The sequence below is a fragment of the Amblyraja radiata genome, chromosome 33 (genome assembly GCF_010909765.2).
Source record: "Amblyraja radiata isolate CabotCenter1 chromosome 33, sAmbRad1.1.pri, whole genome shotgun sequence".
Classification (NCBI taxonomy): domain Eukaryota; kingdom Metazoa; phylum Chordata; class Chondrichthyes; order Rajiformes; family Rajidae; genus Amblyraja; species Amblyraja radiata.
Window position 1 is genome coordinate 3274891 of NC_045988.1, and position 17292 is coordinate 3292182.

Sequence of the window (17292 nt, forward strand, 5' to 3'; positions counted from 1 at the left end):
TTGAATGGCGGTGCTGGCTCGAAGGGCCAAATGGCCTACTCCTGCACCTATTGTCTATTGAAATGGTCAGATGTTTCGGGTCAGGACATTGCCATTTTTCCAGGTTTGCTCAATGAGCTGGAACGTGCATTGGGAATTTGAATCGGCACGGTGGCTCAGCGGTAGAGTTGCTGCTTTACAGCGTCAGAGACCCAGGTTCAAGCCTGACCTCGGCTGCTGTCTGTACGGAGTTTGTACATTTTCCCCGTGACCCGCGTGGGTTTTCTCCGGGTGCTCCGGTTTCCTCCCACGCTCCAAAGACGTACAGGTTTGTAGGTTAATTGGCTTTGGTAAAATTGTAAATCGGCCCTAGTGTGTGTAGACAGTGTTAACGTCAATGTGCGGGGATCACTGAACGGCTCACGGTGTATCTCTGAACTAATCTAAATGAAAGAACGTTAACTGTGGATGCAGCAGATCACCAAGGCTGCTTGGCCAACAGCCCCCTAAGCCCACAGCTTCCACTGAGGAGGATGAGGGCAGCAGGCAGGAGGAATTGCTGCGAGCCCCAGTCACAGGTGGAGGTATCCGTGCGGGAGATATGGTGTGGAGGGTCGGGTCTTCCATGTTGGGTGGGTGGAAGTAACCAGTGTTGGGCTTGTATTGTCATGGGGTTGGATAGACCCAGAGGCAAATCATCTGTTTCAGCCTGAACTATCACAGTGGTGGGGAGGGGTTGGTAGTGGTGTGGGAGGGGCAGGATACCATCTCCTCATAACAGCACACAATTAGAATAAAGGGGAGGTCATTTAAGACTGAGGTGAGAAAAAACTTTTTCACCCAGAGAGTTATGAATTTATTGAATTCCCTGCCACAGAGGGCAGTGGAGGCCAAGTCACTGGATGGATTTAAGAGAGAGTTAGATAGAGCTCTAGGGGCTTGTGGAGTCGAGGGATATGGGGAGAAGGCAGGCACGGGTTATTGATAGGGGACGATCAGCCATGATCACAATGAATGGCGGTGCTGGCTCGGAGGGCCGAATGGCCTCCTCCTGCACCTATTTTCTATGTTTCTAATTACGGCGAAAATGAGGCAGAATTTCTCCTCACAAAGGTCTGTCTCTTTGGCATTTCTTGTCCCAGAAAGCTGGGGAGATCAATATCTTTAACGCTGGATGATTTTTAATCATTGACAAGGGAATCAAGTGTTGTGTAAATAAGGCAGGAAAATGAACTTGAGGATAGTTGATTCCACCAAGATGCTGCTGAACGGTGAATGCAAGCTCAAGGTCCACTCCTGTTCCTATTTAGGCCCAAAATGCTGGAGTAACTCAACAGGACAGGCAGCATCTCTGGGGAGAAGGAACGGGTGGCGTTTTGGGTCGAGACCCTTCTTCATGATCCTATTTCATGCGGTTTTGTGGTCTTAATGAGGCTCCTCAACCCTGCTGGGTAAATTGTATTCAATGCTACTGATTCCAACGTCGGAAGTCCAGATAGCATCCATGGGCTGACACAAACCCCAGATTTTTATGATACAATTTGAAAAAATATATGGATGCAAACAACACAGAAACAGATGCGTAGGTGTCGTCAGTATATTTATCAATTATTCTTCTCGATCTCTAAAATTGTTTTGTTTTTTTAAATAACTCCGTGCAAAGTTGACGATGGAACGTTTGATTTTTTAAATATTAATAGTTTTTTATTGGAGGGAAAAGAAAAAAAAAATCACAGTACATCTGACGTATGGCATTACATTTTCCTCCATTTTGAATTTTATATATAACTAGACCAAGTGCAGACCCGTTGGGTCTGTTTCCCCAACGGCGTTTTGCAGGGGGGGGGGGGGAGGGGGGGCTGCGGCATCAAACTCATATTAACCAACCCCCAAACACACAGGTGGGGGGAGGGAGGGGGGATGTGAAGAGGGGAGGGAGGGGAGAGGAGGTGGAGGAAATGGGACAGATTTGGGAGGGAAAGGAGAGCGGGGTAGGGGGTGAGAGAGGGGGATGGGGAGATAGATGTGGTGGAGGGGGAGGATGGGGAGGTAGGGAAGGAGGGAGGGAGGGGGAGAGGGGTGGGGGAGAGAGGGGAAAGAGTGGAGAGGGAGGTGGAGAGGGGTAGGGGGAGTGATGGAAGAGGGACAGAGGGGTAGGAGGAAGGGGGTGGCGTAGAGAGGGAAGGGGGGTGGGGGAGAGAGGGATGGGTGGGAGAGGGGTTTCGGAGAGGGAAACATAGAACCATTGAAATTAAGTGCAGGAGTAGGCCATTCGGCCCTTCGAGCCTGCACCACCATTCAATATGATCGTGGCTGATCATCCAACTCAGTATCCTGTACCTGCCTTCTCTCCATACCCCCTGATCCCTTTAGCCACAAGGACCACATCTAACTCCCTCTTAAATACAGCCAATGAACAGGCCTCAACTACCTTCTGTGCCAGTGAATTCCAGAGATTCACCACTCTCTGTGTTAAAAATGTTTTTCTCATCTCGGTCCTAAAAGATTTACCCCTTATCCTTAAACTGTGACCCCTTGTTCTGGACTTCCCCAACATCTGGAACAATCTTCCTGCATCTAGCCTGTCCAACCCCTTAAGAATTTTGTAAGTTTCTATAAGATACCCCCTCAATCTTTTAAATTCTAGCATGTACAAGCCGAGTCTATCCAGTCTTTCGTCATATGAAAGTCCTGACATCCCAGGAATCAGTCTGGTGAACCTTCTCTGTACTCCCTCTATGGCAACGATGTATTTGAACATTGGGCATTGTGACATCACACGATGGAACGTTCACCAGGGGCTGGGGCTGGTGCTGCTTCTATGGGTGAGAAGCCAGTTTAGTTGTGAAATATTGGGGGGGGGGGGGTGGGTTAGGATTTGATTAAAAACGTGCACTTAAACACGACGACCAATGGCAAACCCGTTGGGTCTGATCCCCCAACGCAGCCGTTCCCTACCCGTAGCCCCCACTGGGGGGGGGGGTGGGGGGCGGGCGCCTCACACACACTAACCACCCCCACACACAGAGTTTGAAAAGTGCATAAAGACCGTTCCCTACCTGTAGCCCCCAGGGGAGATTTGGTCGTCGAAGTCGGGTCCCTGCCGTCTTAAAATATCGTATCTTGAAGTCGTCGAAGTCGGGTCCGTCTCGGCACGGGGGGGGGGGGGGGGGGGGGGGGTTAGCGGTGCGGCATCACACACACGAAGCTTCGACACACACAGAGCCTTAAAAGTGTAAATGCCCGACCTCTTTTCCGTTTTTCTCTAATTTAATTAAGATGTGCAGGTGGTGTTCTTATCGAGGTTCAGGGGTGAATGACGTAAATATTTTCACACAATATGGGAACATCTCATGTTGTCTTGAAGGCTCCTCGGCCCACATCTGACTCTCTGTACTGTCACTATGGCAACGATGTCTATGAGCACTGGGCATTGTGACATCACACGATGGAACGTTCACCATTGGCTGGGGCTCCTGCATAGGCATATGTAAATGAATCCATTCCGATTGGACATATGTGAAGATTGGGCATTGTGACATCACACGATGGAACGTTCAGCAGGGGCTGGGGCTGGTGAAGGTTCTGTGGGTGTGAAGCCAGTTTAGTTTTGAAATATTGGGGGGGGGGGGGGGAAGGATTTGATTAAAAACGTGTACTTAAACACGACGGAATGTAATGAGGAGCGGATACTTAGAAAGAAAAGTGAAATCTCTACCGAAATGGAAAAGATGTCGGCGATTCTGCGTCCAGTTTCGGAGTTGCAGGGAATCAATGGAAGAAATGTGACAGCCGGACGGAGTTCCGTTTCGGAATCTTGGGCGAGAGTTTTATATATTAACTAGACCAAGTGCAGACCCGTTGGGTCTGTTTCCCCAACGGCGTTTTGCAGGGGGGGGGGGGGGGGGGGGGGGGGCTGCGGCATCAAACTCATATTAACCAACCCCCAAACACACAGGTGGGGGGAGGGAGGGGGGATGTGAAGAGGGGAGGGAGGGGAGAGGAGGTGGAGGAAATGGGACAGATTTGGGAGGGAAGGGAGAGCGGGGGAGGGGGGGAGAGTGGGGGATGGGGAGATAGATGTGGTGGAGGGGGAGGATGGGGAGGTAGGGAAGGAGGGAGGGAGGGGGAGGGGGGTGGGGGAGAGAGGGGAAAGAGTGGAGAGGGAGGTGGAGAGGGGTAGGGGGAGTGATGGAAGAGGGACAGAGGGGTAGGAGGAAGGGGGTGGCGTAGAGAGGGAAGGGGGGTGGGGGAGAGAGGGATGGGTGGGAGAGGGGTTTCGGAGAGGGAAACATAGAACCATTGAAATTAAGTGCAGGAGTAGGCCATTCGGCCCTTCGAGCCTGCACCACCATTCAATATGATCGTGGCTGATCATCCAACTCAGTATCCTGTACCTGCCTTCTCTCCATACCCCCTGATCCCTTTAGCCACAAGGACCACATCTAACTCCCTCTTAAATACAGCCAATGAACAGGCCTCAACTACCTTCTGTGCCAGTGAATTCCAGAGATTCACCACTCTCTGTGTTAAAAATGTTTTTCTCATCTCGGTCCTAAAAGATTTACCCCTTATCCTTAAACTGTGACCCCTTGTTCTGGACTTCCCCAACATCTGGAACAATCTTCCTGCATCTAGCCTGTCCAACCCCTTAAGAATTTTGTAAGTTTCTATAAGATACCCCCTCAATCTTTTAAATTCTAGCATGTACAAGCCGAGTCTATCCAGTCTTTCGTCATATGAAAGTCCTGACATCCCAGGAATCAGTCTGGTGAACCTTCTCTGTACTCCCTCTATGGCAACGATGTATTTGAACATTGGGCATTGTGACATCACACGATGGAACGTTCACCAGGGGCTGGGGCTGGTGCTGCTTCTATGGGTGAGAAGCCAGTTTAGTTGTGAAATATTGGGGGGGGGGGGGGGGTTAGGATTTGATTAAAAACGTACACTTAAACACGTCGAAATGTAATGAGGAACGGATACTTAGAAAGAAAAGAGAAATCTCTACCAAAATGGAAAAGATGTCGGCGATTCAGCGTTCCCCCTTATCCTTAAACTTTGACCCCTTGTTCTGGTCTTCCCCAACATCCGGAACAATCTTCCTGCATCTAGCCTGTCCAACCCCTTAAGAATTTTAAACGTCTCTATAAGATACCCCCTCAATCTTCTAAAATCTAGCGATTACAAGGCGAGTCTATCCAGTCTTTCTTCATATGAAAGTTCTGACATAACAGGAATCAGCCTGGTGAACCTTCTCTGTACTCCCTCTCTATGGCAACGATGTCTTTGAACATTGGGCATTGTGACATCACACGATGGAACGTTCACCATTGGCTTGGGCTCCTGCATAGGCATATGTAAATGAATCCATTCCGATTGGACATATGTGAAGATTGGGCATTGTGACATCACACGATGGAACGCTCAGCAGGGGCTGGTGCTGGTGAAGGTTCTGTGGGTGTGAAGCCAGTTTAGTTTTGAAATATTGGGGGGGGGGGGGGTTAGGATTTGATTAAAAACGTGTACTTAAACACGACGGAATGTAATGAGGAGCGGATACTTAGAAAGAAAAGTGAAATCTCTACCGAAATGGAAAAGATCTCGGCGATTCTGCGTCCAGTTTCGGAGTTGCAGGGAATCAATGGAAGAAATGTGACAGCCGGACGGAGTTCCGTTTCGGAATTTTGGGCGAGAGTTTTATATATTAATAGATAGATAGATAGATAATAATAATAATATAAACAAAATAACCCTAACCCACCCTCCTTAAACACCCCTTGGCAGCTTATTTTTTCACAATCCAAATATATCACAAAATCAAATGCACTTTTAACAATAATAAAGTAACAAGTGGATCCCCACTTACAGTCAAGTGCCCTCAGTCAATAGGTAGTTCCTTTAGACCCTCAAAGTATGATAAAAAAGGGTTCCCATTTCAAATCAAACTTTTTCACAGACCCCCTCAATGTGAAATTAATCTTTTCTAGCCTTAAAAAAAACATGACTTCTTCCAGCCAAGCAGCGGCAGATGGAGGAGTGGTAGATTTGGGACGACAGATGGCACAATGGGCTAAGTGTTCGGCTGGCAACCGGAAGGTAGCTGGTTCGAATCCCGCTTGGAGTGCATACTGTCGTTGTGTCCTTGGGCAAGACACTTCACCCACCTTTGCCTGTGTGTGAATGTGTGTGAGTGATTGGTGGTGGTCGGAGGGGCCGTAGGCGCAGATTGGCAGCCATGCTTCTGTCAGTCTGCCCCAGGGCAGCTGTGGCTACAGAAGTAGCTCACCTCCACCGAGTGTGACTGAGGAGTGAATGAATAATGCGATGTAAAGCGCCTTGAGTATTAGAAAGGCGCTATATAAATCCCATCCATTATTATTATTATTAGATTTCCAGACCAGCAAGATTCTCCTACCGTTTGATCTTTTTAATGAAACTATTTTGAAAAGCAAAGTGCAGATTGCTGGAATGAAAAGGAACTATGGCTGCATTGCAGTTGACTGAACACCAGGCATGATTGGGCTGCAAAATCAACACTCTGCTGGATGGCCCACAGTTCTGGACAGCAATGTTGAACAAAGCCCAGCCTTTGGGAGCCGCTAAGCCCTTGAAGTAACATCTTTAATGGAGGCAATAAAATGGCACTAAAGACAATTTGGGAGTAAATTAAGAAATTAAGATGCATTAAATAAAATAAATGGGAAGAGTGATGATATTGGTTTGGCTTGGTGCCTCTCCGGCACTCTGTGGCCTTTCACACAGCAGCCTTGTTTTCATGTCCATTGAATCTTGTGCAAGAAAGAACTGCAGATGCTGGTAAAATCGATGGTAGACACAAAATGCTGGAGTAACTCAGCGGGTGAGGCAGCATTTATGGAGAAAGGGAATGGGCGACATTTCGGGTCGAGACCCTTCTTCAAACTGAAGAAGGGTCTCGACCCGAAACATCGCCCATTCCTTCTCTCCATAGATGCTGCCTCACCCATTGAACCTTGTTATTGAGGAAGCAGTGGCCTGATTGTGGAAGTGAGATTTCAGGGTTCAGGATGCTCTCTATTCTCTTTGGGGATGTGGACATCGCTGGCATTGATTGTCCATTCCCAAGAGCCCTGGGACTGAGTAGACTGGGGAAGGGGGGCAGATTTTCTTTCCAGAATATGGGAGTCTGATCCTGTGTCTATAGAGCATTGGAAAATTATCACCAATGCATCCACAATTTCTAGAGTCACTTCCTTAAGTATCCTGGGATGCAGACCATCAGGCCCTGGGGATTTATCAGCCTTCAGTCCCATCAGTCTATCCAACACCATTTCCTGCCTAATGTGGATTTATTTCAGTTCCTCTGTCACCCCAGGTCCTCTGGCCACTACTATATCAGGAAGATTGTTTGTGTCAGGGGATATGGGGAGAAGGCAGGAACGGGGTACTGATTGGGGATGATCAGCCATGATCACATTGAATAGCGGTGAAGGGTCGAATGGCCTATTCCTGTCAGAAGGAGCATTAACGAAGTTCCCATTCCATCTCTCCAGGTATTTGTGTCCATGTTATATAAGCTCATGTGAGTGTCTTTGCGTTTGCAGGTTAAACGGGTCGCTGCCTGTAAACGTGGAACCACAGAACACCACCCTGCTCTTCAAAGGCACCGTGACCTACGACTTGGCCGGGACGTACGTGTGCGAGGCGACAAATGCAATCGGCACTCGGTCGGGGCTGGTTGAGGTCAATGTCACAGGTAGGAAAGTGTCTCCACCTACGCCTTCATTAACAAATGCTTCGCTGATGTGAAACCTAACTCTGCGGCAAGCGCGGCAGCATGTGTGGTGTGCGGGGCCATGTTCTCTATGCTTCCTCGCTGGTTCTAGCAGCTTGCCGTTCTCACCTCGCTCGCTCTCTCTGTCTCTCTCTCTCTGTGCAAGTCGCCAGCTCGCACCTCAGTCTATTTTTTGCAAAACCAACTGTCGTGTAGAGACGAGTGTTTCAAAGGTGGCTGTCGGTCGTGGTTTACAAATAGACGGAGGAGGAGGAGGAGGAGGAGCTGGGTGTGAGAATCGGAAGTGGCAAAAGTAGCCAATCTACCCAGAACACATTCTCAGTGTCTGAAGTCATGCAGAATAATGTGAGTTTAGGGTCGAGTAATGAGTTGGTTTACAATCCTCGCTTTGTAGCTGAGCAATGTGACCTCTGGTCTCTAACTACTTATTGTGTGGAATAAGGGCCCGTTTCTCGTTCTTATCCAGGTATGAGATTAAATCTGAGCATTGCTTTTCCGATCGTAACTGGGCTGTCGGAATAGCAAGACCGGAGCGCCGAGTCTGAAATTAGTAATGAAGAAGGAGAGCGAACACTCTTTAGTTTAAGAAGAAACTGAAGATGCTGGAAAATTGAAGGTAGATAAAAGGAAGCTTGGAGCCGTCTGGCCAAATGGCCTTCTCCTACACCAAAAAGCTGGAGAAACTCAGCGGGTGCAGCAGCATCTATGGAGCGAAGGAAATAGGCAACGTTTCGGGTCGAGACCCCCACATCAGTCTGAAGAAGGGTCTCGACCCGAAACGTCACCTATTTCCTTTGCTCCTTAGATGCTGCCTCACCCGCTGAGTTCCTCCAGCTTTTTTGTCTACCTTCGATTTTCCCGCATCTTCAATTCCTTCTTACACAAACTACACTCTTTAGTTTGATGCACAAGGACAAGGAACAAAGTCATGGTGTTTACCGGCTCAGTGTAACATATTATGGGGCAGGGACAGTCGTATCACTGATGGGCAGAGAGGTTGGTCTGTGGGATGACCCAGGTATAAACACCTTGCGTTTTACATGGTGGTCACATACTTGAAAAGCAGTGTGTAAATTAAAAAACATATGGCAGGCACTGCACGCATATGGTGGCACGCATAAATTTAAGCGTGTTATTTCCGAAAACAGGATCGCGTAAATTAAACTCTGGTAGTAATGGGGCACGCGTGTTATTCTAAAAAGTGCACAGTAAATGAAGACATGCGTGAGGAGCAAAGTGCCCGTACGAAGGGCATTAAACAGTACATCGCGGGATCCGGTGCTTCAGCCCAGAGTGTGGTGCCGGACGGGACCCAGATCGATCGATCGATCACCGACTGTAGAGAAAGGCGAAGTGGATGTGAACGGGATATTTTGTCCAGTGGGTCCACGTGCATGGGTTGAACATGGATGACCCAATGTAGGCATGGTGAAACTCAACCAGGCTTGTTTCTTTCAGTCCCCTGTCACACCCCGAGGGCTGTGTAAATGATGTTGGGTGCAGGGTCCGGCAACGTGGAAGGTAAGGCCTGTAACTGCACCCCGTGTGTAACCATGCCGAATGTGTTCGTTTGGTCGGGCTCGTGCTCGTCCAATTCACCGCAACTTTGTCGTGGTGTGTTTAACAGGAGTGTGGTTACTCACCCCCCATAATCGCATGGACTGAAGTTTGTGCTCGCGACTCCGAGATGTTCTTTGTGTAACTGAGCGGAACTGATGTTTATTGATCAAGGCCTGCAATCGCCCCACCTCCCCTCCACCCTCTCTCTCTTTATTTCCTCTTAACCCGCAGCGCACGGATTAACAGCTGAGGCAGAAGGCAGGTGGAATGAAGACTTGCTTCTCCTCCTGGTGTTGGCGAGTGTCGGTTTTTGCAGCCTGCTGCCGCTGCTTTGGGGAACGTGTGTGGAGACCATGGAATAACTTGTTTGCGAGTTACTCGGGAGAGTGGGACAGAGACTTAACTCAGCGGGCAGGCAGAATCTGTGGCCATTCTGTTCCATTGTTTCCCCGTGTGTGTGTGTGTGTGTGTGTGTGTGGTTGCCAGCAGTCCAGGGTGATGTTTCGGGAAGCCGCTTGTAACGTCGTATCATCATTGTTGACCGGTTAATCTGGGTGAATTGTCTGAATTGTGTATGAGAAAGATCTGCAGATGCTGGAAAAATCGAAGGTGGACAAAATTGCTGGGGAAACACACAGCCCTGTCCCACGGTACGAGTTCATTCCAAGAGTTCTCCTGAGTTTGCCCTGATTCGAACTCGGAGATTTACGGTAATGGCCGCTCGTCGGTACTCGGGGCTCTCGTGGACATTTTTCATCATGTTGAAAAATCTTCACGAGTCTTCCCGTGCTTAACTGCCGTTAGCGAGTCTTCCCGAGTACCTGCCGTTAGCGTTACGAGCCGCTAAGAGACGTCCCCGAGCTCCGACGTACCCGCTACTTTCATTCTCTGTGCTTACCACGAGTTTGTTTTTCTTTTAAACTCGGGAGAGCTCTTGGAATGAACTCGTATCGTGGGGCGGGGCTTTCAGCGGGTGAGGCAGCATCTATGGAGCGAATCCCCTCCATTGTCTGAATTGTGGATGCCTTCTTCAGAGCTGGTGATACCAGCCCTTGCATGTCCCACACACGGGGCTGGTTTGAAATGCCGCACGTGCCTGGATCTGGCCAGCAAGTCACTAGTTCTGGGGGAGTGCTGGGGCTGTGCAGCTGGTACACTTTCTGCATTCAGCGCTGGAATGTACTGTGATAAGTTGTGCCTCGGCTCTGTGCCATGTCACCTGCACACAGAACAATCGACGCAGTTCTGCACCAAGTCATCAGCAGCAGATGTTGGCAATTCTTTCCAGCATTGGACCCATCCCCACACTGAATCCTTTCAAAGGGCTCACAAGCATGAATGAGATAACACCTTCACTTTAATTGCACCATTCCTACAGCTTTCCCGGCTCCTTTTGCATTCTGTGTCCACCCTGCTCCTCCATGTCCTGTCACACCACGAGGAGTGTTTCACTGGGGGAGGGAGGAAGCACGGTCGTTTAGACTATAAATTCATGCTGGCAGTTCCTAGTTTAGTGTCGAGATACAGCGCAGAAACTGGCCCACCGACTCCACGCCGACCAGCGATCCCCGCACACTAACGCTATCTACACACACTAGGGACATTTTACATTTAGGCCAAGCCAATTAACCTTCAAGCCAGTACGTCTTTTGGAGTGTGGGAGCTCTCTGGTGAAAACCCACGCAGGTCACGGGAGGAACGTACAGCCGGCACCCGTGGTCAGGATCGGACCCCGGTGTCTGGCGCTGTAAGGGCAGCAACTCTACCGCTGCGCCACCGTGCCACTAGTGGTAACTTGTAAAGGGGAAACTGAATTAAATAGCAGAGGGAAGCTGGCCAGAAGCAGCCGAGGTGAGACCTCGTGCTCCCTTCATCCCTCCTGGTGACTGCTTTAAAGACGGCATTTCATGATGTTGAAATACTTCTGTGTTTCTGTTCCTGCTGCGGTGTCTCTTGCAGAGAATGTGGGGCAAAGATGTCGCATGATCTCATTCTGTTTTGCCCAAGTTCAGGTGATCAATGATTTATTCCCATGGATGTGGCCATTATAGTTTATTACGCTTATCTCATTTCACCTTGAGACGGTGATGATGAGCCACTGTCTTCAACTCCCAAGGGGCTGATTGGAGGAATTCCTGGATTAAGACCAGCAGTGTCATAGATTGATGCAGCGTGGAAACAGACCCTTCGGCCCAACTTGCCAACACCGACCAGCATGTCCCATCTACACTAGTCCCACCTGCCTGCATTTGGCCCATATCCCTCCAAACCTGTCCTATCCATGTACCTGTCTAATTGTTTCTTAAACATTGCGATAGTCCCAGCCTCAACTACCTCCACCGGCAGCTCTTTCCATACACCCACCACCCTTTGTGTGGGAAAAGTCACCCCTCGGGGTCCTATTAAATCTCCAACCCCCCAACTCTACTGCTGCGCCACCGTGCCACACATGCAATAAGGTGCAATAAACCTTTATACCTCATATTTCATATTATATTCACAAACCTCATATTTCACTTGAACAGCTTACATCAGCGATATGGAAGTTAATTTCTCTAATTTCAAGTAACCCCTGCAGTCCTTCTGTACTCCTCCCCAACCCTAATAATCCTACTAGTTCCACTGTTCGCACCCTTCTTATCACCTCTTGCCCAGCCAACAATGGGCCATTGTGGGCTCCACCCTTCCTTGGTCCACCTGTTGCCGGCCTTGCTTTGTTCCCTCCCCTCTACTTTCAGTCTGAAGAAGGCTCCTGACCCGGAACATTACCCATCCTTTCTCTCCGGAGATGCTGCCTAACCCGCTGAGGTACTCCAGCACCTTGCGTCTGTCCCCATTGTCCTTCTAGTAGTTATTGACTTTGAAGAAAGCAGGAAATGAGGGGACAGTGATGGTCACTGGTGGGGAAGGAGAGAGCGGTGTGGGGGGGGGGGGGGGGGGGTGGGTCATAGCAATGATCACCATCCAGGCAGAGGGAAGTGGTGCAGGCTCGAAGGGCCAAATGGCCTACTCCTGCACCTATTTTCTATGTTTTCTATGAAAGCCCAAGATCTGATCTGGAAAAATTGGAAAAATTAGAGCCAAAGTCCTTTAGAATTCTTGATGCTTGGAATGAATCAATTTTTGTCCCATGGTGTTTGCGCACTAGATCATTAGGGAAGGAAATTTAATGCTAATACATGGCAGATGTGCATGATTTGCAGTTTCATAATATGCTGGCTTTATTGGGTAAGTTAATGGAATCGTTTTTCTTCAGCGGGGAGGAGGATAATTTTTTACACTGAGATGTCTGAAAATGCGCTGGACATGGATTCAGGAGCAACGTACAGCGAGTAACTGATTAAATACGTAGGGAATGAACAATTTTGTGGTGTGTGGAGAATCAGCAGGTCATGCATCTCCATATCTCGTCATTCTCTTAATATCGTGCAATGTATCAATCTCTGTATTGAATGAACGGGGTGGCACAGTGGTAGAGTTGCTGCCTCACAGCGCCAGAGACCCATGTTCCACCCTGACTGCTGGTGCTGTCCGAACAGAGTTTGCACGTTCTCCCCGTAACCTGCATGGGTTTTCCCCGAGATCATCGGTTTCCTCCCACACTTTAAAGATGCGCAGTTTGTAGGTTAATTGGCTTGGGATAAATGTGAAAATAGAGTGGAGGATTGTGTGGGGAACGCTGGTCAGCATGAACTGGGTGGGCCGAAGGGCCTGTTTATGTGCCGTATCTCTAAACTAAACTAAACGTTGATGGAGCCTCAACAATCCTCTGGATTAAGGGCCTGTCCCACTGTACGAGGTAATTCAAGAGTTCTCCCGAGTTCTCCCCTGATTCGAGCTCGTGTAACGTACATAGCAGGTACGTAGCGGCTCGTACGAGTAAAAAGTAACAATTTTTTTTCATCACGAGTAATTTTTTTACTCGTGGACATTTTTCGCAGTGTTGAAAAAATGTCACGAGTTTAGCGGATTTCCCGAGTACCTACCGATACTTGTAGGAGCAGCTACGTGACATCCACGAACTCCTATGAACCCGCTATGTACATTACACGAGCTCGAATCAGGGGAGAACTCGGGAGAACTCTTGAATTACCTCGTACAGTGGGACAGGCCATTTAGGGAGCTGTGGCAATTTACCATCTGAGTGAAGATATTTTGCCTAATCTCTGTTCTAATATTTTTCCCTTGTTCCGAGACTCTGACCACCTGGTTCTTGTTCCCCAGCCAGACAAATACAACCACCTTGCAATGATGTGATGAAATTAAAATTTCCATCTGATCACCTCTCATTCTTCTTTGCCCCAGCCTTTGACAACTCTATCTGATGGGTTTGAATCAACGTGTTAGCATCAGGCACTCGGGGGTCTGGGTGCCCATCGCATTGGAGAGCATTTGATGGGTGGCTTGTGAAGAGTTAAAGAGCTGTTATGTCCATGGTCCCTTTAGATTACATAGTCCTGTCTCCACCCAAGGCAACATGTTACCTTGCCTCTTGTACCAATTTGTCCTGTTTCAGTCTTTCGATCTGGAAGCTCTAAGTGGTCCTTATTTCTGTTGCCTCCGCAATAGAATTCCATTTATTCAATGTCAAGCAGTGTTGGTAGAAGCCAAGGGGTGTGGAATGTCTGTGCAATTCTCTGTGCGGTGGAAGGCGATGGAGGCCGGTTCTCAGGATACTTTCAACAGAGAGCTGGATAGGGCTCTTAAAGATAGAGTCAGGGGATATGGGGAGAAGGCAGGAACGGGGTACTGATTGGGGATGATCAGCCTTGATCACATTGCTGGCTCGAAGGGCCGAATGGCCTACTCCTGCACCTATTGTCTATTGTCTATTGAGATAGCATCATTAATAGTGCCAGAACGGTCACAAGCATCGGTGAGCCTGCTCTTGCATTCAGAAAACTCTTCCACGTATTTGATCCCGTTTTCCCCCACCCTCTTCCCTATCCTGTAATTTCCCTTTACATCCGAAGGTGCATCGCTGTCATTGTTGAATATGCTCAAGGGGCGGCTCTGTGGTGTAGAGATGGAGTTACTGCCTTACAGCTCCAGAGACCAGGGTTAGATCTTGACCGCGTGTACCGTTTCTAGGGAGTTTGTACGTTCTCCCTGTGACCTGTGTGCGTTTTCTCCGGGTGCTCCGGTTAACTGCCACACTCCAAAGATGTGCAAATTTGTAGGTCGATTGGCTTTGGTAAAAGTTGTGTTGTTCCTAGTGTGTAGGATAGTGCTAGTGTATGCGGGGATCGCTGGTCGGCGTGGACTTGTTGGGCTGGAGGGCCTGTTTCCACGCTGTATCTCTAAAGTCTAAAGGCAGTGAATGAGTCACTGATTTTATTTTAAAACTTTATCTCCTCCTTCTCCCCCTCCTTTTCCTTTACTACTTGTTAAGTTAACCGTTAATCACGATTGCAATCACTAATGCCATGCAGGCGAGATCATTGTACAAAATGTGAGGTGACATTTAAAATACTTTCAAAACTTGTATGTCAAATTTTATGTGCTAAATGGAACAATATACCTTTGTAATATAAAAATATTTTAATCATTCGTACAAACCAAACCGTTTATCTTGAATGGGCAGAGCTAAATATTGTCCTTTATATATGGCGTTTGACCAATAGCACTCCATGTGGTCAGTTTAGTGGCAGGGTTATCTTGAGTTTACCATATAAAGTAAGCTGGTAATTTAGGCAATGCCATGATAGCTTGTAAACGAGAATATCGTTCCAAAGGTGGTGTCATAAATGGATCATGGATTATAAGTCGGTTTGTTGAGTCTCACGATCTGTAACTCGTTTCCACCGAGCACACCAAACAATGGCATGTTTCCTATATCATCATTACTTTTTTGCATATTTTCATTCATTTGATCCATATCTCCATCACGTTTCGCGTTTCCCTCTCCCCCTACTCTCCATCCGAAGATGAGTCTCCACCCGAATCGTGGGGGTGGAAGATTGCAGCCTTCACGTGGTCCACCCTGTTTCAACGAATGCATTCAACCCGGCGTGCACAATCAAATAAGATCAGATAGAACAAGTTGTCCTACAACTTTCGGCTGTGCACACCATATGCAAGAAGAAGAATACCCAAAACGTCACCTATTCCTTTTCTTCAAAGATGCTGCTCGACCCGTTGAGTTGCTCCAGCTTTTTGTGTCTATCTTCGGTTTAAACCAGCACCTGCTGTTCCTTCCTGCACACCGTAAATGGACATCCTGGTCCATCCGTTTTGAGGAAGGTCACCATTGGATACAGTGCCGTTTCTGACGGATGACTACACTATTCCTAGACGCTGCCCGACAACACAGTTGACGAACACTGCGGGCTGCGTTAATAGATTGAACAGTCTGAGCAAATAATATCAGAATATTTCACAGACGATTGCTGAGGTCGGTGAGTTTGATTTAAAGATGAGTTGTCATGGTGACGAGATTTTAAGTAAGCATAAAGGAATGTGTAAGCAGAGTCTAATGTAGTCTAATTGTGCATCGACTATCAAGCAAATGGCAGATTTGCCGTGCCCCATTTACTGGGTTTGGCTTCTCGTGTGGTCGGATCCAATCTTCAGTGGCTTGGCTGAGATCTCGGCCTAGATGCCCACCGATCACAACCTCTGTTGCAGCTCCTCTCACCTGCAGTTGGTGTTTTTTTAAACAGATAAATTTAATCAATTATTGCAATAATATATACAATACAAAACAAACACCATCATAGAAAAAAATAGAATAGACAGAAAAGACTATAGATGATTACAATCAAGCCGCCTACACGTACAGCTATAGGATGAAGGCAAGATAAAGTCCAATTAAAGATACCTTGAAGAACTCCGATGAGGTCAGGACGCTCTAGTTGGTGAGAGGACGGTGTAGTTGCCTGATAACAGCTGGGAGGAAACTGTCTCTGAATCTAGAGGTGTGCATTTCCACACCTCTGTCACTCTTGCCCGATGGGAGAGGGGAGAGGAGACAGTGACTAGGGTGAGACTGGTACTTGATTATGCTGCTGGCCTTGCCGAGGCAGCACAAGGTGTAGATAGAGTCAATGGAAGGGAGGCCCTTCAGACTGACGTGGTTGTTTTTGCTGGCGTTGCTTAAGTTGCCCAGCGTCAGCAGTTGTGTCTGTTCTTCAATTTGTTCTCGGGATTAGATTGAAGTTGATGACATCCTTACTAGAGTTTATTTGATACATGGTTTATTCGGTACTGTTTGACCTGCTGAATATCTCTGGCACTTTCTGCTTCATTTAATATATTTTGTGTAAATACACTGAAGAATGTTGTGGGACTTTAGTCACCAGTTGGGACCCATGGCTGTAACTCCTGCATTCCCTCGCCTCCCCACTCTTGGACACACTAGAGGCAGGAAACATGTTCCCGATGTTGGGGGAGTCCAGAACCAGGGGCCACAGTTTAAGAATAAGGAGAAAGCCATTTAGAACGGAGACGAGGAAACACTTTTTCTCACAGAGAAATGGTGAGTCTGTGGAATTTTCTGCCTCAGAGGGCGGTGGAGGCCGGTTCTCTGGATACTTTCAAGAGAGAGCTAGATAGGGTTCTTAAAAATAGCGGAGTCAAGCGATATGGGGAGAAGGCAGGAACGGGGTACAGATTGGGGATGATCAGCCATGATCACATTGAATGGCGGTGCTGGCTCGAAGGGCCAAATGGCCTACTCCTGCACCTATTGTCTATTGTCTATTCGCCAGCCAACAACGGGCCATTGTGGGCTCCATGCATCCTAAGGTTATCTGTTAGTGGCCCCAATTTATTCTGGCCTTTTCGCCTGCAGTTTATTTCCCCTTCCTCATCCCCCACCACCTCCCCTTTCCGTCTGAAGAAGAGTTCCAACCCGAAATCGTCAACTCTCCTTTTTCTCCAGAGATGCTGCCCGACCCGCTGAGTTATTGCAGCATTTTTGGGTCTATCTTTGGTGTTCACTCAGGGTTCAACTGCAGTAGCAGAATGATGATATT

At 48.1% G+C, this 17292-nt stretch overlaps 1 protein-coding gene across 2 annotated transcripts in view; it reads left to right on the forward strand.

Annotated features, from left to right (window-relative positions):
• Window positions 1-17292, forward strand: part of nectin1 (nectin cell adhesion molecule 1) — a 349415-nt gene that overhangs the window by 131123 nt on the left and 201000 nt on the right. For both annotated transcript variants that reach the window (XM_033049953.1, XM_033049952.1), the window contains exon 5: window positions 7566-7717. In XM_033049953.1, coding sequence (XP_032905844.1) covers window positions 7566-7717 — 152 coding nt within the window. The remainder of the gene's footprint in view (window positions 1-7565; window positions 7718-17292) is intronic.